This window comes from Bos grunniens, chromosome 21 (assembly GCF_055505025.1).
Source record: "Bos grunniens cultivar Pamir isolate PY7600 chromosome 21, Bosgru_T2T1.0, whole genome shotgun sequence".
Classification (NCBI taxonomy): Eukaryota; Metazoa; Chordata; class Mammalia; order Artiodactyla; family Bovidae; genus Bos; species Bos grunniens.
In genome coordinates this window covers 23,008,753-23,030,878 of record NC_141185.1, presented here as the reverse complement: position 1 = coordinate 23,030,878, position 22,126 = coordinate 23,008,753, and the positions used below count along the sequence as shown (strand labels likewise).

General features: G+C 35.5%; 1 protein-coding gene across 50 annotated transcripts in view; it reads left to right on the top strand.

Moving 5' to 3' along the window:
* Positions 1-22,126, top strand: part of MIPOL1 (mirror-image polydactyly 1) — a 360,677-nt gene that overhangs the window by 136,495 nt on the left and 202,056 nt on the right. For 39 of the 50 annotated variants that reach the window (XR_015149709.1, XR_015149711.1, XR_015149713.1 and 36 more), the window contains 2 exons: positions 8,975-9,008; positions 9,268-9,438. Coding sequence is in view for 45 of the 50 variants with exons in the window: in XM_086363465.1 (XP_086219591.1) it covers positions 8,975-9,008; positions 9,268-9,438 (205 nt within the window). In the remaining 5 variants the exon portion in view is untranslated. Of the gene's footprint in view, positions 1-8,974; positions 9,009-9,267; positions 9,439-13,193; positions 19,600-22,126 lie in introns of those variants that run through there. The other 11 variants (XM_086363479.1, XM_086363496.1, XM_086363491.1 and 8 more) reach the window with 2 other exon arrangements.

The following is a 22,126-nucleotide window of genomic DNA, read 5'->3' as shown; positions in this document are numbered from 1 at the left end:
TGTTATCTTTTATATTGTGATCTTTATCTCATCTGCATGATACTTGGTCATGTGTTTGTGGTAAATTCATAGTTGACTTGTCATTTCTCTTTTATCTTGCTCATACTTAAATCGTCAAGAACTTTTATCTGTTTTGATATGGTGCAAATGAATTTTCCTTGATAAATATTTCATATTATTTGACACCTGTTTGCCTTCTCCTCTGACTCTTGGCTAGGTGTTGCTTCTGGGCCACCTTTCTACATTTTGTTTGAGATCCTGTCCCCTGCTGTGGAGTTTTGTTTGGTGTCTTGCGCTGCACTGAGGGGCCACTCTGTCTCTTCTTGTGAATATCCTGATTCCATGGAGTAGTACTTTGGGGCTTTTATTTGTTACACCAGTGTAGTAAAAAGAAACAGGCAAACAAAATGGCCAGCCCTGGTGATTTTTGCTTCATCTATAAAGATTCTTAGTAATACAGAAGGATCTTAACTTTTCTTTGGGCTGTCTACTCAACCCATTGGTCTCTAAGGTTATTTCTAAGCTGTGTGGTATTAGTGAAAAATTCCTAGGATTTGGTAAGGTCACTGTCTTTTCTCAATACCTATTTTCATGTGTAAAAAGATAAGTTAGTTGAACCAGTTCAAAATCATTTTTCCACCCTCCACCTTGTCCTTACTTTAAAAATTACTACATGATGTCCTGCTTCCTCTACAGTTTGATTAATTTTTATCTTCTGTTCAAGTGGTATGTGATGGGGTAGATGGATTTGTGTTCAGATTTCACTCCACTGTCTTTGCTGCTGCTAAGTCGCTTCAGTCGTGTCCGACTCTGTGCGACCTCATAGACAGCAGCCCACCAGGCTCCCCCATCCCTGGGATTCTCCAGGCAAGAACACTGGAGTGGGTTGCCATTTCCTTCTCCAATGCATGAAAATGAAAAGTGAAAGTGAAGTTGCTCAGTCATGTCCGACTCTTAGCGACCTTATGGAGTGCAGCCCACCAGGCTCCTCCATCCATGGGATTTTCCAGGCAAGAGTACTGGAGTGGGGTGCCATTGCCACTGTCTTTACTTGGACTTTTTTTATAATAAACTTTTCATTTTAGAATACTTTCAGATTTATAGAAAAGTTGTGAAGATAATGCAAAGTTTATATAACGCTCACCCAGTTTCTTTTATTGCTACCTTTTGTATTACTATGATATATATGTCACAGGAGAGAAATCAACATTGTTATAGAACTATTTACTATAGGCCATATCGGCTTCCCTGGTGGCTCAGAGGGTGAAGCGTTTGCCTGCAATGCAGGAGACCCGGGTTCAATTCCTGGGTCAGGAAGAGCCCCTCGAGAAGGAAATGGCAACCCACTCCAGTACCCTTGCCTGGAAAATCCCATGGACGGAGAAGCTTGGTAGGCTACAGTCCATGGGGTCACAAAGAGTCGGATACGACTGAGCGACTTCACTTCACTTCATACTTTATTCAGATTTCACTACTTTCTCTAATGTCCTTTTTATTTTCCATGATCCTATCTAGGATTCCATAGGCATTTAGTTACTGTGTCTCCATTGCCTACTCTGGTCTGTGACATTTTCTCAGACTTTCCTTGTTTTTGATGATGTGACAGTTTTTTGGAGTACTGGTCAGGTATTTTATAGAATGTTCCTCAATTTCAGTTTTTCTGAAGTTTTTCTCATGATTAGACTGATGTAATGGTTTTATGGGACAGATAGTACAGAAGTGAAATGCCATGTTTAATCACATCATTTCAAGATTATATTCTGTCAACGTGACTTTCAGCCGGGGATGTTAATTTTGGTCTCCCAGTCAAGGTAGTGCTTGCCATGTTTCTTCACTGTAAAGTTACCCACATTCCTCTTTTATACTCTTTTATCCTCTTTTATCCTCTTTTATACTTTTATTCCTCTTTTAAACTCTTTGAAGCAGATCACTAAAGTACAGCCTGTACTCAATGGTGGGGCTGGAGAGTGTGGGCTAGGAGGTTGAGTTTTTTTGGTTGTGCTGGGTCTTGTTGCGGCGTGCAGGTGTCTCTGGTTGTGGTGCATGGGCTTAGTTGCCCTGCAGCATGTGGGGTCTTAGTGCCATGACCAGGGATCCAGCCCTGCATTGGAAGGCAGATTCTTAACCACTGAACCACCAGGGAAGTCCTGGTTAATTCACTTTGCCTTTCTTAGTGGAGAATATCTATATAAATTATTTGTGATTCTTCAATATAGGAGATTTTTATCCCTCATTTATGTGTTTAGTTATGTCAGTATGGACTCATTGACATTCATTTAATACTTTGACTTGTAATCAAATTCTGTGTTATTCTGTTTCTTGGGGTGTTCCAGTTTTGACATTGGAAACTCTCTCAGGTGATTCCTGTATGCCTTTGGCTTGTTCTCATCCTTTTGGTTTTTGAACATTTTCTTACTTTCTAGCATTATAAAACATATAAAATGTTTTATGAAAGGGATGTGCCCACCCAGCAATGAATCAGAATTCTCATTGCTTACCATCTTTGCCAGCATTTGTAATTGTCCTTTTTGTTTGGTTAGGTTTCCTATTTTGGACATTTAGCCATTCTCTAATAACAGATGATACTGAGTTGGTAAATGTTTATTTACCAGCTGTGTATCTTCTTTGGTAAAGTGTCTGTTCAGATATTTGACCAGTTTTTGAAGTTGTATTGTTTTCTTTTGTTAATTTTAAGTGTTCTTTATGCATTCTGTATGTGAGTCCTTTTTCAGATAGGTGGTTTTCAAATATTTTCTTGCAGTCCATATTTTTGGTCTCTCAACAATGTGTTTAGCAGAATATAAGTTTAAATTTTGATAAAATCCAACTTATTGGTTTTTCTTTTATGTTTTGTACTTTTGGTATTGAATCTAAAACTCAGTGCCACATGTTAGGTCACACCAAATTTTCTCCTGTGTTTTCTTCTAGAATTTATAAATTTCATGTTTTACATGTAGGCCTATAATTCATTTTTAATTGATTTTTGTGTAAGGTGGTACATGGTACATATAGTTATACATCAGGACATTTATTTATTCCAGCACCATTTGTGAAAAGCGTATCATTTCTCCACTAATTTCCTTTGCACCTGTGCCAAAAATCAATCGACTGTATTCATGTGGGTTAATTTCAGGACTTTCTTTTCTGTTCCATTGATCTGTGAGTCTGTCACTGTCATTGCCAGTACCACACACTCTTGATTGCTAAATCTTGAAATCAGATGGCATCCTTCTAAACCTTGCTCTTTTACTATAGAATTACTTTGACTATTCTGGTACATTTGCCTTTCCATATACCTTGCAGAATCAGTTTGATTTTATCTACAAAAACAGTTGTTGGGGCTGAATGTGTTTAAACATACTCTTCAAATAGATAACCTTTTTTCTTATTTCAATAATGCAGCTATTAATACCTTTAGAACTCTTCTTTAGGGATTTGTAAGTATTATTAGCTTCAGCTTATCAACCATTCATAGTATTACACTTCACATATAATTTATGACCATAAATCTTTTATGTAGATTGATCATCAGTTTTTTATATCATTTTTATTTGTGCATTGTTGATTTACAATGTTGTGTTAGTTTCAGGTGTACAGCAGAATGAATCTGTTATACATACACATATGTGCTTTGCTGTGCATGCTTGATCATGTCCAACTCAGCGACCCCAGGGACTGTAGCCCACCAGACTCCTCTGTTTGTGAAATTTTCCAGGCAAGAATACTGGAGTGGGTTGCTGTTTCCTCCTCCAGGAGATCACCAATTTTAATCATGAATTTTGCTTATAAATAGATTTGAATGTTTTTTGAAATGAAATTTGCCTGACAAAGATTACAAATCAATTTTTTATGTAGCGTCACAACTCATTGAGGTAGGTGATATTCAAGCTTTATAGGTGAGCAAACTTAAGAGTGATCGCCTACCTGCCTAAGGAGTCATAGTAAGTCACATGTAGTAGATACCTCAGATCTCTTCAGGCAACTCAAACTCATCATATCCAAAAATGGAATTATTAATTTATTTTTAAAACCTGATTCTCCTTAATTCCCTCTACCAATCATTGGCATAACCACTCTCCCACATATCCAAACCAGAACTTCTTCCTCAGAATTCCTCTTAGATTGGTCTCTTAGTTTTGTTCATTCTATCTCTTTTTTTCCCTTGGAAATATGACTTGCTTTATGGACTAGGAGATAGTCAGTTCATTTTGTCTCTTTAAAAGATGGATCTAAATTGAACCTTCTTTAAATTTTTTAGCCTCCGTTGTCTATTTTCATTTGTATATATGTTTTGTTATAGTTTTTATTACAATACATGAAAATTAGGCTTCTTTGAGGTACAACCTTTTTCATTTTGTTCTAGGTAGAGTTCATATTGAGGGAAGAATGGGGAAGGGAGTAAAGGAAAACAGTCCTATCCTAAGCCTTCTCTTTTAGTTACTTAATCCATTCAATAAATACTTATTGAATATGTGCTAAGTGTCAGGTACACTGCTAGTTGCTGGGAACACAGCATTATGGTCTCAGTTAAGATCAGCATCAAGTAAATAATTACATAAATATTTAAAATAATTTCAAGTGATAAAGAATTGTTAGTTCCTAGGAAAAGTTTATAGACAGCTCCTGCTTTATTACACTCTAGGGTTTCAGGTAAGGGGATCAGGACAAATACATAAGAAGTAAGAACAACAGCAGCAACAAATAGCATGCCAGTACAGTTTTATGGTGCTGTGGAGGTTCCTTTCTAGTTAGCTGAGGTCTATGAACTCTGAACCTCAATAGTGCATTTTAGACTAAATCTTTGTTAAGATAGAACCAATTTATAACGGAGCTTTGCTTGACTGAAAGGCATATTTAGAAGCATTGTGTATAAGAAGAAAATATATGAATTATTTTACATCTCTTTTTTAAAAAGGGTTTTACATCTTTATTTCTCTAAACAACGACCTTTTTCCTTGATTTGAGAGATAGTGCTCTACTTTGTGTAGCAAAGTATCCCATATAATTTATCCCATATCATTGAGATATGATAGTTATTCTCAATTTGAACTTTCTCTTTCCTTTGGTCTCATAATAGAGTATATGCTCTGTTGCTCAGTTGTGTCTGACTCTTTGTGACCCTATGAACTGTAGCATGGCAGACTCCTCTGTCCATGGAATTTCCTAGGCAAGAATACTGGAGTGGGTTGCCATTTCCATTTCCTTCTCCAACATTTCTTTTTTAATTCCTCATTTCTTGATTCCTGTAATCTGGAAATTCTTTCCTTCTCTTTTCTCTTAACTATATTTTCACTTCTGATCTACTTTGCATCTTTCTGTATAATGTTTGTCTTGTCTCTCTGCTTTCCCTTACTCCCTGAATTTTTAATGCTTTTTTGTCTCTTTTGCTTCTATCCAAAACTAGGAAAAAATAAAAAGGATTCAAGGTAAAATGACTTTTGTAGCATGCCAATATAGACATGCGTGCATATGAACATTCCAGCTTTTGAGATCATGATATCTTTTTTCAATCTGTTATTATTGGTGTATTTTTTTATACCATATTAAAGGTGGCACTGTGTAAAAAATAAGACTTAGAGAAAAAAGCAAATACTTTAGGATTTTCTGATAAGCTGATCATTAATTAGTTTTATCATTTGGGTTCAAAGTTTTGCTTCTTCCCATTGAACAAGGTAAATGACTCTAGGTTCAGAAGGAAAAGATGTTATATTGACTGATTTAGGGATAAATCAAGAAATGTGACATTTCGTGCATGAGTCTTTCCACTTAGAGTGCAAGGTTGTCAGTCAGAATTTGCATGGTATAGGAAATCAATTGAAACTTGAGCCCATGGACGTTTACTTCAGCAATATTCTTACTGATTATCATGACTCTCTAATTAGACTGTTATAGGAATAATTTAGAGTTTATGAAAGGTTGAGGTTCTTTTGTTTAACTGTAAACTTCCTATTAAAATATAATGTATAATTTGTCAGATATATTTCATATGACAACTATTATTTTGTCTTTATTAAGCAAATAAAACTTTTATGTTGTACACGCTGCTAGTAAACCTTAAGCCTAAAAAGTCATTTTACATAGAAAGTTGAATGTCTTACATAACTATTTCAAATTGCTTCAGTTTTTTAAAGGTAAGTTGTTTGTTTAATTTTTGTTTTCATTAGTGATACAGTATATTATGTACTTACCGTAGAACTATATTTAATCTTCTAGAAGCCACTTTTGTTGATTTTTAATCTTTAAGTAGATATTGAATGATCCATCTCAGAAAAATGTGTCAAATATAGTTTTGTCCTTTTGATAACAGCCATTCTAACAGGTATTAGGTGATACCTCGTTGTTGTTTTGTACGAGAGTTTTTAAGTTTTTCTTTTCACATTTTATTTTTCTCTTAGTGACCATTTATCTTTATACTTATATCAGTTTTAAAGGGTCATAATAAAGCAAAATGGAGATTCACATGCTAAGTGGCTGACTTGGCTCACTCACTTATTCCCTGCATTTCAGACCTGACACACTCACTCACTAAAACATGGTTCAGATTCATTTATCAGAAAGTGATAAGTCACTGTATGTCATGGAGTTTTAAAGACAACCACACAAGTTATTTATAATCAGAATGCTGAATTCATATACTGAGGATCCAGTATATAACATCTGCTAAGAAAATTTGATTTTAATATTTTTTCTTAAATTTTAGTTGTTAGCAGGGAATTTAATATGAGATTAGATACAGTTATCTTAACCCTTTCCTGTTGAAAACTGTTAATTTAAATCATTTAAACTCTTAATTTGATTTTCCTTAAAGTAATAATTCTTCACTTTGCAGTGCCTGAAAAAAATGTACAGATATTACACAGGAATTCCACGCACTTTTTATTGTGTTGATTATTTGGAACATAGGAATTCGTTAACCTGTCTCTACTGCCGTTTTCTTTTCGTCCATATGTAATTCTTTAAAACAAAACAAAAAAAGGGAGATGTGTAATACTGAGAAATAAATTTTTTTGTTTCCAGTAATCTGTAAATCTAAACACTTAATTTCCACGTGTCTTTTCCCATTTTAAATGATCAAGTTTAATAAATTGTTAAATTTATAAAAATTTAAGCTTCTTTGGAAACTGTCGTTAATCAGCTCTTAGTTTGATTTCATCTATAAAGAACAATATTAAGGTAAATATTTCTCACCACCTATGGCTTTCTAAAAATCATATTTAGCCAACCAGTAACTGATGGTTAAAGCTGCTCATGTTTTTAAAATGTTTTTACATGATCTTAAGTGTAAGAATTTTATCTTATACTTTTCCACTGTATTTTTTAATTGAGTAAAAGAAGTGATTATCTTCATAGTTCTTATAAACTAAGCTTCTATGAAGCAAAATATTTGAAAACTTTGGATTGATTTTGGGAGAAAAAGATAAAAGAGTACATATTTACCCTTATTGAAATGTGAATCCAAGGGGACATTAGCAGTTTGAGATATAATACATTAAATACATATAATTCAAAATTGCTTCACCTACTTGTTAACTTAAATACTATTTAAATATGGGTAGGAATAGTTTTTTTATATATGTTCATCTTTACTTCCTCTCTATGAATGTAGTAGTTTGAACTGTGGAGTTTGGAACAATTTTGTAATAAATTTATTAAGTATCTTTTATTTTTTCCTAGTATCCTTTTTTTTTTTTTTTTTTGGGCGGTAAATGTTAAATCATAGGAGTAAAGAAATCAAGGGGAAAAAATCAAAACAGAAATTTGGATATCTAAAATTTTTAGTCCAATTTTTATTTTACCTTTTGTTTTTGGTTGCACTGCACATCATGTCTGATCTTAGTTCCCCGACCAGGGATTGAACCCATGCCCCCTTCAGTGGAAGCACAAAGCCCTAACCACTAGACCACCAGGGAATTCCCTAGTACAGTTTTTAAATAATTGAAATCATTTCTAAAATCTAAGTAGTTTCACTGGTATCCATGATAAAGTTTCATTTAATCTACCAAATTTAATTATTGCCTAAGTTATATAACAGATATTTTCTAAATATGTGATTTAGAACTTCTTTCTTTACTTTTACTGCATTTCTTCAGTTTACCAACATCAGCAAACTTTTCAGTGAGCACTAAGACTCTTTTCTTTTTTTTCATTCTTTAAAATTTATTTTTAATTGGAGGATAATTGCTTTTACAATACTGTGTTACTTTCTGCCATACATCAACATGGTATACATATGTATACTTTGGTATACATATGTATACATATGTCCCCTCCCTCTTGAGCTTCCCTCCTACCTCCCATCCCATCCTCCCCCAGCACTATGACTCTTGTAAGACAAAAATGCATTTATGACGGGAACCAGTTTACCTTTTTTGCCCTTAATTTGAATAATTCTATCTATGTTATGCAGAAGAGAAAATAATATTAGACATCTAAAAATGTGGCCCAGTTTTGGTCAGCATTTCTATACAGCATATTTGTTTTACCAAATAGGTAGCAGCAGGAGATTGTCAGGTCAAATTTAGTGGTAATTATTTGTTGTTGCTTTTTGAGGGAACATTGTTTAACTCTGTAGTAAAAATACTTGCCTTGTTTTACTTGTGATGATGTCCAAAAAGGAGAGGAAATACAGTTTCTGGTAAGAATTGAAAGTCCAGAAATAAATATAATGATGAGAATGAGTGCTTCTATCACTGGGGAACTTTCTTCATCTAAGCACATATGAACAATTGATCCTTGTAGTCATATATAGCAGTAAACATTAATAACTTAACAGTCTGAAGTCAGTGCAGAAGATATGGAGCATTATTGAAAGATGGAGTCGAGCAGGTGGCACTTTAATATGTTCAGTGTCATGGTTGACTCTAAAGACTAGTCGAATGAAATTACTTGAGGTTCTAAAGATTTAAAAAGCGAACTCATTTTGCTGCACTAAGGAAATGCTACTGATCAGGCTTTCTGTGTCCCTTTTTTCTAGGCTAGAAAATATTAACCCTGAAGAAAATGACATGGTAAGCCATTCTCCGAGGAGATTTCTTGATGTCAGTCTTATATCTTAGAGGCTTAAGTTCAATTGAGTGGGTTTCAAGAACTAAGATGTGGGAAAAAGAAGAATTGACACACTAATAATGTACATCTTTGCTGCAATATGAAAATTCAATAACTTCACTCAGTCAATTTACAATTCACATGTGCCTATTAATTAAAACCCTATATTAAATAAAATATATTAAAACTTCATGTCTGACTAACATATAATGGTGTTGGTAGACATTACAGGAATTACTGAACAGAATAAACAATGCAGACACAGGGGTAGCTATTCAGAAGAATGGAGCTATAATTGTGGATAGAATCTACAAGACCAAGGAATGTAAAAAGAGAATAACTGCAGAAGAAATGAACGCAGTGATTGAAGAACGAGATGCTGCTTTGTCTCAGGTACCTGCATGTATCTATAAAAAGCTGTCTACCATTTTTCCCTCTTTCTTTACATTAAAAAATGACTTCCCCCCACTTATTCTTAATTCAAATTAGTTTTTAGCTTATAATTAATACCACAATGATTAGCTATATTAAGATAATCACATATTTTGTTATATCATTCTTCAAATATATGCATCCTCATTTCTTAATAAAACTGTTAGCTTTTTATAAAAATTTAGTTCAATTCTTTAAAGTAATCGCTTTTATATGAGACTTCTTACTTGAGTCACAGTTTTGGGAGGGCTGAGATTATGTCTTTATTACTGTTTTATTCCCAGTGCCTAATTCAGTGCCTTTTAGTAAACATGGATAAATGAATCAAATTATTAGGGTATTCCTTTCTGAACATTACTTACACCTTCCTGCTCCAGCTGAAACTTGATCACCACCCTGAGGATGCAGCTTCGACTGCAGTCCTCTCAAGTGTGAATGTATTCCCTCCCCCAGCAGTTGGGCCACTGGCCTTGGAGGCTTGTTCGATTAGTGCGTTTCAATCATTCTTCCTTTTTTCTCTCTAAACACCTCCAGCTTTGAGACCCATGCATCAGATTGTACCACCCATTACACACTGCTGTTGCAGTCATATATACACTCCCATATAGCTTCCTTCATCTCTTAAAGATTTTAGGATCTATTTTACTGTCTCTTTCTTTAGCTTACTCCTGTCACAATTCTTGGTGATTTAAATATCTATGTGGATGATTCTTTCAATAGCCATCTCATCTCTCTGAATCTCTCTCCTCCAGTCTTCCAGATGCTCTTTACCTGTTCTGCTATCCACCCTATGATCATACCTTATTCTTGGTCATTATCAGTCTCAATTTCAAGCATCCACTTACTATCTTTCCAGCCTATTCTAAAATTCTAGCAAATTTTCAACTCTACTGGCGCCTGATTATAGTGATCTTATCACCTCTTTTCCTTTCCTTTAACCCCTTCATGTCCTCTCTTCTGTCTTTATCTAGCTTAGATTCCTTGGGTCACCATAAGTAGCTCCTACTAGCATGTAAGATAACCTCAGTTGTCCTGACCCTCTTCCTTTGTCCTGCTCACCTAACAAAACCTAAGTTTTATAAATTTAACTTTCTGCCTGTTGTATACCTTCAAAGCTTTATATGGCAAGAGTCTATCACACATTTGATGACTCAACTGTTCATGACAGTTGTCTTCAAGTAGACCCCTGGTGTTGCCTGATAACCTTCTTGCCTTTTGCTAGTCCACTCACTCTCCCCCTCTGGAGGACTCTTTTTTATCTTCTTCCTGTCCCCGCAACTATCCAACCTCTTCTCGCCAATAGAAAGAGAAATTTCTGCTTGTCTCCATCATATCAGTGACTGGCCTACCTGCATGTGGCACCCATATACTCCGCCTTTTCTACTTTGTATCTTTCTTACATATTTCGGTTAGTGGACAACTGCTCTGTTTCACACTAGTGGACCTCTTTTCTTGCTTGCTTCAGGTTGTCACTTAACCAGCTGTGCCTTTTATACTTCATAAAATATTTCCTATTAGTTCATTTCTACCAGTATCTGACGTTCTTTACTATATCCTTGAAGGCTGGGTGAGTTTTGGCACATCTTGCTCTACCTGTGGTTTACCCCTGTGCTTTTGGGGAGGCTTCCTAAACTGAGAGCTGAGTATTCACTAGGGACCTACTCCTGGAGAATCCTCTAGTCTGTTGTTTGTCTTCTCAGCATTTTAAGACTGTTGGAAATGCCAGTATTCTTTTCACAGGGCTTAGGGCTTAGCTCTTTAACTTCGAGCCCTGTACAGGTTTGGGATTTAGCAAATGATCTGAGATGGAAACAAGTCTCAAATCTCTAATTTTGTCACTTCAGCCCTGCATAAATGCCAGAGGCTTAGATGACTTCTCTGTTCTCCAGCCAGAGTCTTCTATGTAGTCACAGCCTGATTTCTCAGCCTCTTGCCCATTCCTTGAGCCTTTAAAACTTAGGAGGAAAAAAACAACTTCCAGTCTTCCAATCACCTGTCTCCAGCTAAACCCTCTTCAGAATTCTAGCTGCTCAAGTCATTGTTGCAGTAGCAGTCTTCTGCTGTCTTAAACATGATTTTTAAATTTTAATCTAGCTTTCTTTTTTCTTGGCTGGAGCACTGTTCTGCCACAAACAATTCTATCCTATCTCAATGTGGAAATCTGACATTTATCATTTATCTTCAGATTAGAATTGGGCAAAGTTCAATTTAATCTTTTTAAATGAGCAACTTTTTTTTTTTTTTTAGCATTTTGTACCCTACCAATTGTATTCAATCTTGGATCATTCAGCATATTGTTTTAAAAAAAGTGAAGTGTTAGTGTCTCAGTTGTGTCTGACTCTTTGTGACCCCATGGATTGTAGCCTGCCAGGCCCCTCTGTCCATGGAATTCCGCAGGCAAGAGTACTGGGTAGCATTCCCTTCTCCAGGGGATCTTCCTAGCTCAGGGATCAAACCCAGGTCTTCTGCATTGGAGGCAGATTCTTTACTATGTGAACCACCAGGGAAGCCCTATATTGTTAAAGAGAGAGTCAAAACTATTTTTATGAGCTTACAACAATTACAGGTATAAACTCCAGCTTAGGATGTTTTAGAAATCATTTATTTTGTTAACTAAAACATCCATGTACATAAAGAACTGACCACTTTCTTTCTTTATCCCTGCTATATTCCAAGTCTTTATTATAAGGTCTTTGCTTTTGTGTTTTGGATATATTTTATATACCAACCCCCGTAACCCTTTTGGCAAAAGTCCATACTCCAGTCTTCATTCCCAGGCCTTACTTATTCAGTGCTCAGAAGCTAGGCCCTTTACCTACTGCACTGGGAACCAGCTGAGTTCCAATCAATGAAAATATGATATTATTCTATGGACTACAACTATCAGTGAGGCCTGAAGCCTTCTCCTGCCAGGCTCTAACCATCTATGCATATCCTGGGAAATCAAAACTACCCTAGAACCAGTCTAATTTAGCCAGAACCCCAAGGAATAGTATGCTAATTGTGTGAAAACTTCACTGGACCATGGGGTGTCCAGCTTTTTGGTTAGACATTATTTCTGATTGTGTCTGTGAGGGTGTTTCTGGATGACATTAACATCTGAATCTTATATCATTGACTTTCCTGGTTTTCATGCCTTCGGACTAAAGCTGAAACTATACCTTTTTCTTATGGTTAGAATGAGATTTTGAGTCTTTGGAAAGAATACCACAGAAATGTCATCATAATTAGCACTATTTTCTCTTTCCCCAGGTGAAGTGTCTCCATGTCCTTTCCCTGAGCTTCCTTTTCCTTTGTCGTCTTCTAGTTGTTAATTTTCCATCTTGGCCTATCAAGGCTGAATGAATGATCATAAATTTCTATTACCTGAACACCATGCAGAGAATCTTAACTCATCACTATTTTCTGGAAAAGAGTCATTCCAAATCCCTAAATTCAGTAGTAACCCTTTTTCATCTGTGTACTTTTCTTTATTGTGTTTGTTGTTGAAAATATTTTTAAAACATTTATGTGCCTCTTTTACCCAAAATATAATTTATCTTTTTTTGATAGTTACTTACTTCTGTCAAATGCTGTAATGAAAACTATAGATCCTGAGATCTTTCAGGTCCACAGTTGACAAATATAAAAAGCAGGGAGGACCACGGAGTAAATATCAGGGTAATTAAAGAAATTCAGCTAAACATTTCACTAGTCAGGTTCCTCCTTCTCTATAGCTTGCAAGCTGTTGATATACCATGCACTAACCAGTCCATTCTGAAGGAGATCAGCCCTGGGATTTCTTTGGAAGGAATGATGCTAAAGATGAAACTCCAGTACTTTGGCACCTCATGCGAAGAGTTGACTTGTTGGAAAAGACTCTGATGCTGGGAGGGATTGGGGGGCAGGAGGAAAAGGGGACGACAGAGGATGAGATGGCTGGATGGCATCACTGACTCGATGGACGTGAGTTTGAGTGAACTCCGGGAGTTGGTGAGGGACAGGGAGGCCTGGCGTGCTGGGATTCATGGGGTCACAAAAAGTTGGACACGACTGAGTGACTGAACTGAACTGAACTGAAGCTCTAGCAAAATGAAAAATAAACTAGTTAAGAGGAAGATGTGAATCCAGTACAGGATTACAGTGAAGAAAATTCTAAGAAGACAGCTGAACAGTTTACCACAAATACAGGTGATCTGTTGCTTTGTAACTCTATTGGTTATAGATTAAGATAAAGAGTACATAGCATGATTCCTTTTATATCAAGTTTAAAACATGCAAAATGACCTAGGTGTTAGAAGTTAGACAGTGTTAGAAGTGAGAGTAATGACTACTCTTGGAAAGGAATTCTGATTAGGAAGAGGCATGGAGGAACCCTCTGGAGTGCTGCTTCTGTACTATAAAATGGGATCAATATCCACCAAATTTTTACTTAAGATGTGTGTTCTTTCCTATAAGTCATACATGATTTAAACTGTTTTTTTTTTTTAAATGCAAGTTTAGCTTTCATATCTATTCCTCTATCATTTTTCTTGTTTAGACCCTCATTATCTCTTGCCTGAATTATTACAATAGGATCCCAACTATTTCCTCAGCCTTGGACTTATAGTATATAATTTGCTTTATGCAGTGCTGTCCAGAAATCTTGTTCAAGAACGTACTTTCTTTATTACCAGAAAACTAAAAAAAATTTCAGGAGACCCAACTGCCTAGAAAATAAAGTCTAAGTTCCTGAGTATTTTATTCATCCAAATTCCCCTTGGATGAAATCTCAACATTTCTGTGTACAATTTTTCTATGAAGGCAGTACAAAAATCTATATTTATTTAAAATGTTTATACTCTTTGATTTAGTATTTCTACTTCTGAGAATTTTCCCTAAGGAAATAAACATGGATGTACATAAAAATTTACCTACAAAAATGCTCCTGGTATGAAAAGAAGAGAAAAAACATAACTACCTCCCCAAACAGCATGAGTTCAATAAATCTTAATATAAACATTTAGAAAAATATACAAATATCTGACAAAATATAAAATCAAAGTGAAAAATCAGGTTATCAAGTAGTATATTTGATATGCATTGAAAATAAGACAAAGGATCTGTGCATGACTGTTCCCCTTCTTGCTTATCTGTACTTGTCCAAAGTTATTTATAGTTTCAAAAAGTTGTAAAAATGTTGTAATAAGAAGAAAGGAAGTTATTAGAACAGATCAAATATCAACAATAAATTTCAGCAAGATGGGCTGGAAAAAATGCACAGGCAAATAATTGTATGACAGACAGGAAAGCAAATTAACAAACTGACAGGGGAAAAAATTAATAAAAATTTTTAGTCACAATAACAATGTTAAACATGTCTCCTACTTTTCTTGAAAAATGAAACTCTAAATGTTATGATTTATTTTCTTTTCAAGTATGAGTTTTTTGGCAAACTTCTAATAATTTAACAGATCATTATTTTGCATTTATTAGGTGCTAGTTATTATGTGAATTACAAGGGCTACAAAGTGAAAGCAACACTTAACAATGGGGAAATCTGGAAACTTGGTTATGCTTTCCTCTGCTCATGTGGAACATTACCTTTGATGGTCACATCACTGGCCAGGAATCTGGGTTTGCTCTTCAAGGAGATTTGCTAAAGTTTATTTTTACACACAAACTGGGACAACTCCAGTCATCCTGAGGGTATTTACAGGGGACTGGTTCCAGGAGTTCTGCGTATATCAAGACCCATTGAAGCTTGATTTGTTATATTATCTCTGCATTATCCATCCTTTCCTCTATCCATCAGTTCACCTCACTCACTTTATGAATTTCAGGTGAAGGCAGGCATTGGTACTTTGTCCTCTGAATTCTTCAGCACAGCATATCATTAGTTATCACTCCAGAAATTCCCCCCGTTCTCTGTTCAGTTAACCCATGCCCTTGCTGTTCTCCAGTAGCAATCACCAATCTGGTATTTTTACATCATTAATTAGTTTTACTTTCTCTAGAAAGTTATATGCTTGAGATCACAATATAGCTTGTTGGGTAGAAAATACATATTTTTCTAAGCTTGCCTCTTGCTGTTGAGGACTGATTTTTTTTTTTCTTTAAGATTTTCTTCATCTTTTTTGAAGTAGATCTAGAATTTCTATTATTCTTTTTCTGTGCTAATTCCTATGGGTCATTCTGTTAAAACTGCATTTCAGCATATCATTCCTAAAGGTCCACATGTAATTTTACCATCTTAAAATATCAAAAACTGAAATTATTTCCTTAAAAATTAGTCTTCACCAGCTTTGCAACTAATACTTTTTAAAATAGAATAGGCCATGTTAAGCATGCAGTACCATTTTCTCTGATACATTGTTCTTTAGTGTAATAGTAAACCTATCCTTATTTTCCAGAAAAAGCAGTGTTAGGCAAGATTGAAGGGAGTGTGAATTTAAGCCATGAACACATTTGATAATTAGCAGAAGTTTTGAGGAGCCTGTATTATAAAGTTTTGGCATGAAAGCATCTTTATTCTAAAGACTTTGTGACATTTTTTGTGTAAGTTATAAATTTATGATTTTAAAAAATCCCATATTTTGTAGTAATCTTGGAAAACTACTTTATAGTTTCATAAAGTGCCATTTGGGCACAAAAATTCAAACTGCTGTGATTTTGTTTCTTCATTACATCTCTGATTTCATAAGGAAAATTTTCAGTTAGCATTTTGGTTAATTATATTTCTGCTAAATTTTATTTTCAAAAACACAGGAACATGCAACCAAATATGTAGTAAAATTATTTGACTTGTTTACACAAGTAGTGCAGGAGTAACATAAAGATACCTGAATGTATCATTCACTATAAAATGTAAGTCTTTAGTCCAAAGTATTAGGGCACTTTTTAAAATAAAACTTTCTTTCTCAACATCAAGGCCTTCACTGTTGAAAATGACTCTGTGGCTGTGCCTGTACATTTACCTACAGGTTTGTTTGATTAATTGCTACTTGACTCATCTATCATAATACTAAGCTCTGGGATCACAAAAGATCAGATTCTCAAATCACCTCCTAGAATTAATTTAAATATCTAATGTTGATACTTGCAATGATTCAGGGGATAATGGTTTTTGCTGTTACTAGTAGCCTGTCGGAGAAGGCAATGGCACCCCACTCCAGTACTCTTGCCTGGAGAGTCCCATGGATGGAGGAGCCTGGTGGGCTGCAGTCCATGGGGTCGCGGAGAGTCGGACACGACTGAGTGACTTCCCTTTCACTTTTCGCTTTCATGCGTTGGAGAAGGAAATGGCAACCCACTCCAGTGTTCTTGCCTGGAGAATCCCAGGGATGGGGGAGCCTGATGGGCTGCCGTCTATGAGGTCGCACAGAGTCGGACACGACTGAAGTGACTTAGTAGTAGTAGTAATAGTAGCCTGTAACTAGAAAAAAATTCTGAAGTTATATATTAACTCCTTGTTAACATTATTTAACCTGTTGCAGTAAAAAATTATCATAGTCTTTATTAGTAGGTTAGAATATATAATGAAATATATTTCTAAGTTATAATTCATCTGGAAACTTTTTCAATAAATATGTCTGTAAGTCATAAATATATTACTAGATCTTCATGAGTGTTATTTTGGTTTAGATATCCTTGAAAATGGAATGTTTTTTGCTATTAATATATTTACTTTTTATTTACAATTTTTATTTCAAATGCAATTTACACACAAATGAAATACGTTAAGTATTAAATCAGCAATTTGACAAGTTGTGACAAATATTTTCACCCACATGACCACATCCCTCTGAAGATAGGAACATTTCCATATCCCAGGAAAGTCCCCTCATTTATTTCCCTTCCCTACCAATCACATCTGCCCCACCCAAATGACTTTTCTGTTTTGTTTTTGTTTTTTCAAAATTAATTAATTATTTTTTAAAAAGATGACTGAGGGCCGGGGACCATTGTTTCTGAATAATTCCAGCTGATATGTCTAAGCAAAGATAGAATTGGAAAATGTAATGATTAATTCAGGTGCAGACCATCCATGGACCCCAAAACCATTGAGGGAAACCACTTTGGGGAACATAAGATCCCGAAGTATCACCCTACAGACTTTTCTGTTTTTAACCATAGATTTATTTTGCATATTCTAGAACTTCGTGCAAGTAGATTAAACAATTACACAATTGGCAGCACAATATTTATATTCATTCATATTGCTCTTTCTACCAAGTACTTCTTTCCTTTTTATTGATAAGTATTCCATTGTGTATAATCTTGCATTTCTTATTCATTTTCCTGTTGATGGAACAGGAAAGTTGGATTTGTCCCGTTTTTGTTCATTATCATTAAGGCTACTATGAGAATTCTTGTATAAGCCTTTTTGTGGACGTAAGTTTTCATTCTCTTGGTTACAAATCTAAAAATGAAATTCTGGGATCACAAATTGCTCACTGAAGTTGCTCTATCATTTTACAGTCTCAGCAGCAATTTATGGACTCACCAACAATTGTCAGTATTTTTAATTATAACTTTTATTAGTTGTGCAATAATATGTATATCATTGTGGTTCTACTACATATTTCTTAGTGACTAATAGCAGTTTTTCATGTGCTTATTGCATTTATATACTTACCTTTTTGAACATGTGTCCAAGTCTTTTACCTATCTTTTATTTGACTTTTTTATTGATTTGTATATTCTATATAAAGTCAGTTATTTGATATATATAGTAAAAATATTTATTCCTAGTCTTCTCTTGATTGCTCATTTTCTTAATTCTGTTACTTTGATGGACCAAGTTTTAAATTTTGATGAAATCTGAGATATCATATTTTTTATTGGAATAGAATTGCTTTACATTGTTGTGTTAGTCTCTACCGTACAACATCGTGAATCAGCCATATGTATACATATGCCACCTCCCTCTCGGTGCTCCCTCTCAACCCACCCGCCTTTCCACCCCCTTTAGGTCATCGCAGAGCACCTAGCTGAGTTCCCTGTGTTATACAGTAGCTTGCCACTAGCTGTTTTACACAGGGTAGTGTCCTCCGTCCTTCCCACCCTCTCCTTCCTACCCTGCAGATAGATTCATCTGTACAATTTTTCTAGATCCCATGTGTTGTTGTTCTGTTGCTTAGTCATGTCTCTTTGCAACCCCATGGGCTATATTCCATATATATGCATTCATATATGATGGTATAGCAATATTTTAATGTACCTTGTCTAGGAAATGTGTCCTCACCCCAAATTACAAAGATATTGTCCTGTTTTCCTCTACAAGCTTTATTATTTTAGTTTTTACTTCTTATCTGTGATTTACTTTGAGTGAACTATTGTGCATGATATTAGATTCAGGATCGTTTTCTAAACAGGTTAATATTCAGTTGTTCCAGCACTGTTTGTTGAAAAGGTGTTTTTTACCCCGTTGAATGGCTTTAGTGACGTGTTTTGAAAATTAATTGGCCATCCATGCGTGCTCCATTGCTAAGACGTGTCCAGCTCTTTGTGACTCCATGAACTGTAGCCCGCCAGACTCCTCTTTTCATGGGATTTCCCAGGCAAGAATACTGGAGTGGGTTGTCATTTCTACCTCTGTCAGATCTTCCCAACGAGGAATTGAGCCCGTGTCTCTTGCATCTCTTGCATTGGCAGGCGAATTCTTTGCCTTGTACCTGTTTATGAACATTCTATTCTATTTTAATCATGTTTTCCTATGCTTATGCCAGTGGCACACTACACTGATTGCTATAAATCAGTGATGTCAGGCATTGCTTGTCCTCCAACTTTGTTCTTTTTTTAAGATTGTTTTTGTTATAGATTCTTTGTATTTTTCTATAAATATTAAAACCAGATTTTCAGCTTCTATAAAAAGCCTGGTGGGATTATAATTAGATTGTGTTGAATTAGTAGATCATTGAAATGGAGGTAGATTGACATCTTAACAATTTTTAGGTTTTTTTTTTAATCCATGGTATTTCTCACAATCTTCTTGATATTAATAGTGTATTACATGGTTTAAATTGAAGAATCTTAAAAGAGTAAAATTTCATTTGCTATCACCCTTCTTAATGTATTGACATTTTTATTTATTTTGATTGAAATAAATTGTTTTTAAAAGAAATTATGAGAATTAAAAATAAACTCTATGTCTGTCCATTATTGATTTTCAGTATTCCCTATTTGTTCATGTTGGAATGAATTTTCCTTATTTGTTATTTTTCTTTACCCAAATGACATCTTTTAGCCCTTCTTTCTTTCCTTCCATTCTTCTTTCCACACCTCCTTTCTTCTTTTCTTCCTTCCCTCCCTGCCCTTTCTCCTTTTCTCACTTCTTTCATTTGTTCCTTCATTTTTCCTTTCTCTCTCTCTTTCTCTTCTCTAATATACATCTGCTCTTCTTTAGTTCCATTCTTATTTATCTCCATATATTTTTATTTCACCCTCATTTTTAAGGGTATTGGTGGATGTGATGAATAAGATGTCTGTGAGAGATGTTGTGAGTGGTCTCCTGTATTCTAGATATATTCCTCCTTACCCTCAATGTATAATAGCAACTCTGCTTCCCCAAGGTAGTCAGAATTAGTTTCTGTAGCCTGTACATTTACCTCCTTCCTTACATATTGATTGAGAGGCATGAGGACCTCTACGTGGCCAGGTAACAGTTTCAACTTCCAGCATAATGGGATTTTTGTTAGATCACTAAGTAGAATTTTTCTCTCCCTTTGGAACTACCACCTGTGGATTAGCAGAATCTCAGTTTGCCAAGATGGGAAGCAAAAATCTTGCTATTGGATCACTCTGGGTAATAATAAAGCCATTCCCATATCAACCCCTTGATTCCTAGACCCATGAATACTGACTGTGAATGAAAAAGTACCATATGTTGGACTATGATTTGGAACATAAACATTGTCACAGAGAACCTTATCCTAGCTCCAAAAGATATTGCCAGGTACCTGGCACTATATTTAAGTCTTCAAAATTCTGTTTTCACTGTTGTATCAAGTCAGCTGCTTCATGATGCTGTGGAACTTGGTAAGATCAGTTTTCAGGAGCATGAGCCCAGTACCACGCTTCATGTGCTATGAAGTGAATTCCTTCTTAAGAACAGTGCTGTGTGGAATCTCATGTGAGGCCTTCTGTAAGTTCATGGGTTGCTGTTTTTGCAGAAGCGTTGCATTCAGAGAAGGCAAGTCCACATCCAGACAAAGTGTGTATTCTGGTAAGAAGAGTAAAGAGCAGTTTTAGTAAGAAGGTAGGAAAATGAAAGGTTGTGATCCAAGAGTAGAATTTCAGAGTTAAGGATTAAGGAGGACTAAAAACAAGATGCTGGCTGAGGATATTGTTTGAAGGTAAATTTTATTGGAATAAATGAGTCAAGAAATTGTAAAGCTAGAGTGTTGTGTGTGTGATTCTTGCTTCTGTCTAGAATATTGGCAAGCAAAAATTTTTTTTAATGTGGGAAAATTACCTTGGTTTTCACATCACAGTGTTACAGATATGAAGCAAGTCATCCAAATCATTGCTTCTTAAACTGTCTGTGGTGAAAACTAGTTTTTAAAAAAATATTTTTCAAATGTGTTATGGACCACTACTTTTTTAACATACAATAAAAATGACTTATCAAAAGATGAGATAAAAAATATATAGACATGCAGAATTCAAGCAAACATTCTTTTAATGAGTTCAAAGCCATGAACTTTGCTCTGTGAAATTCCTGTAAAATGTTTGATTGCTGCTTCTGAATTTTAGTACCAGCTTCATGGCAGTGTCAGTTTCGGACCACTACTAGCCCATGGACCACACACTTTGAATGGATAACAGAAACTTCAAAAGTGAAAGGGTTGTTTAATGAAGGATTAGTGGACTGAAAATGACAGTTGGGAACCAGGAAAATTACATGGTCTTTTTTCCTGTCTGACATTACAGTATTTGAACATAGAGTAGGCTCTACTAGAGAGGGTGCAGATGAAGATGTCACTGGAAGTGACTAGTTTTTTTTTTTTTTTTTTTTATCAAGCTGAGGAAATAAAGGGATTAAGCTTAAGAATGTATGGAAGTATTTTGGCAATGAAAAGTACTTCCAAAGTCCCCAGCATCAAAAGTGCAGGAAAGGTAGGTAAGAGAAAGAATTAAGGCAGGAGAGAATGCAAGTTTTAGGTGACTTGAGGGAGCTAAATACAGTGTTGACTTACTTTTCTACTGAAATTGCTCCTGATTCCTGTCAAATGGTTTGGATGATGTTCATGGGTTTGCATATATATATTATTTTTAATTAATTAATTTTTGGCTGCACTGGGTTTTCCTTGCTTTGCATGGGCTTTCTCTAGTTATCGGAGAAGGCAATGGCACCCCACTCCAGTACTCTTGCCTGGAAAATCCAATGGACGGAGGAGCCTGGTGGGCTGCAGTCCATGGGGTCACTGAGAGTCAGACACGACTGAGCGACTTCACTTTCACTTTTCATTTTCATGCATTGGAGAAGGAAATGGCAACCTACTCCAGTGTTCTTGCCTGGAAAATCCCAGGGACGGTAGAGCCTGATGGGCTGCTGTCTGTGGGGTCATACAGAGTCGGACACGACTGAAGCTACTTAGCAGTCTCTAGTTGTGGTGAGCAGGGACTACTCTTCAGTGTGGTGTGTGTGTGGGCTTGTCGTTGCAGTGTCTTCTCTTGTGAAGAATGT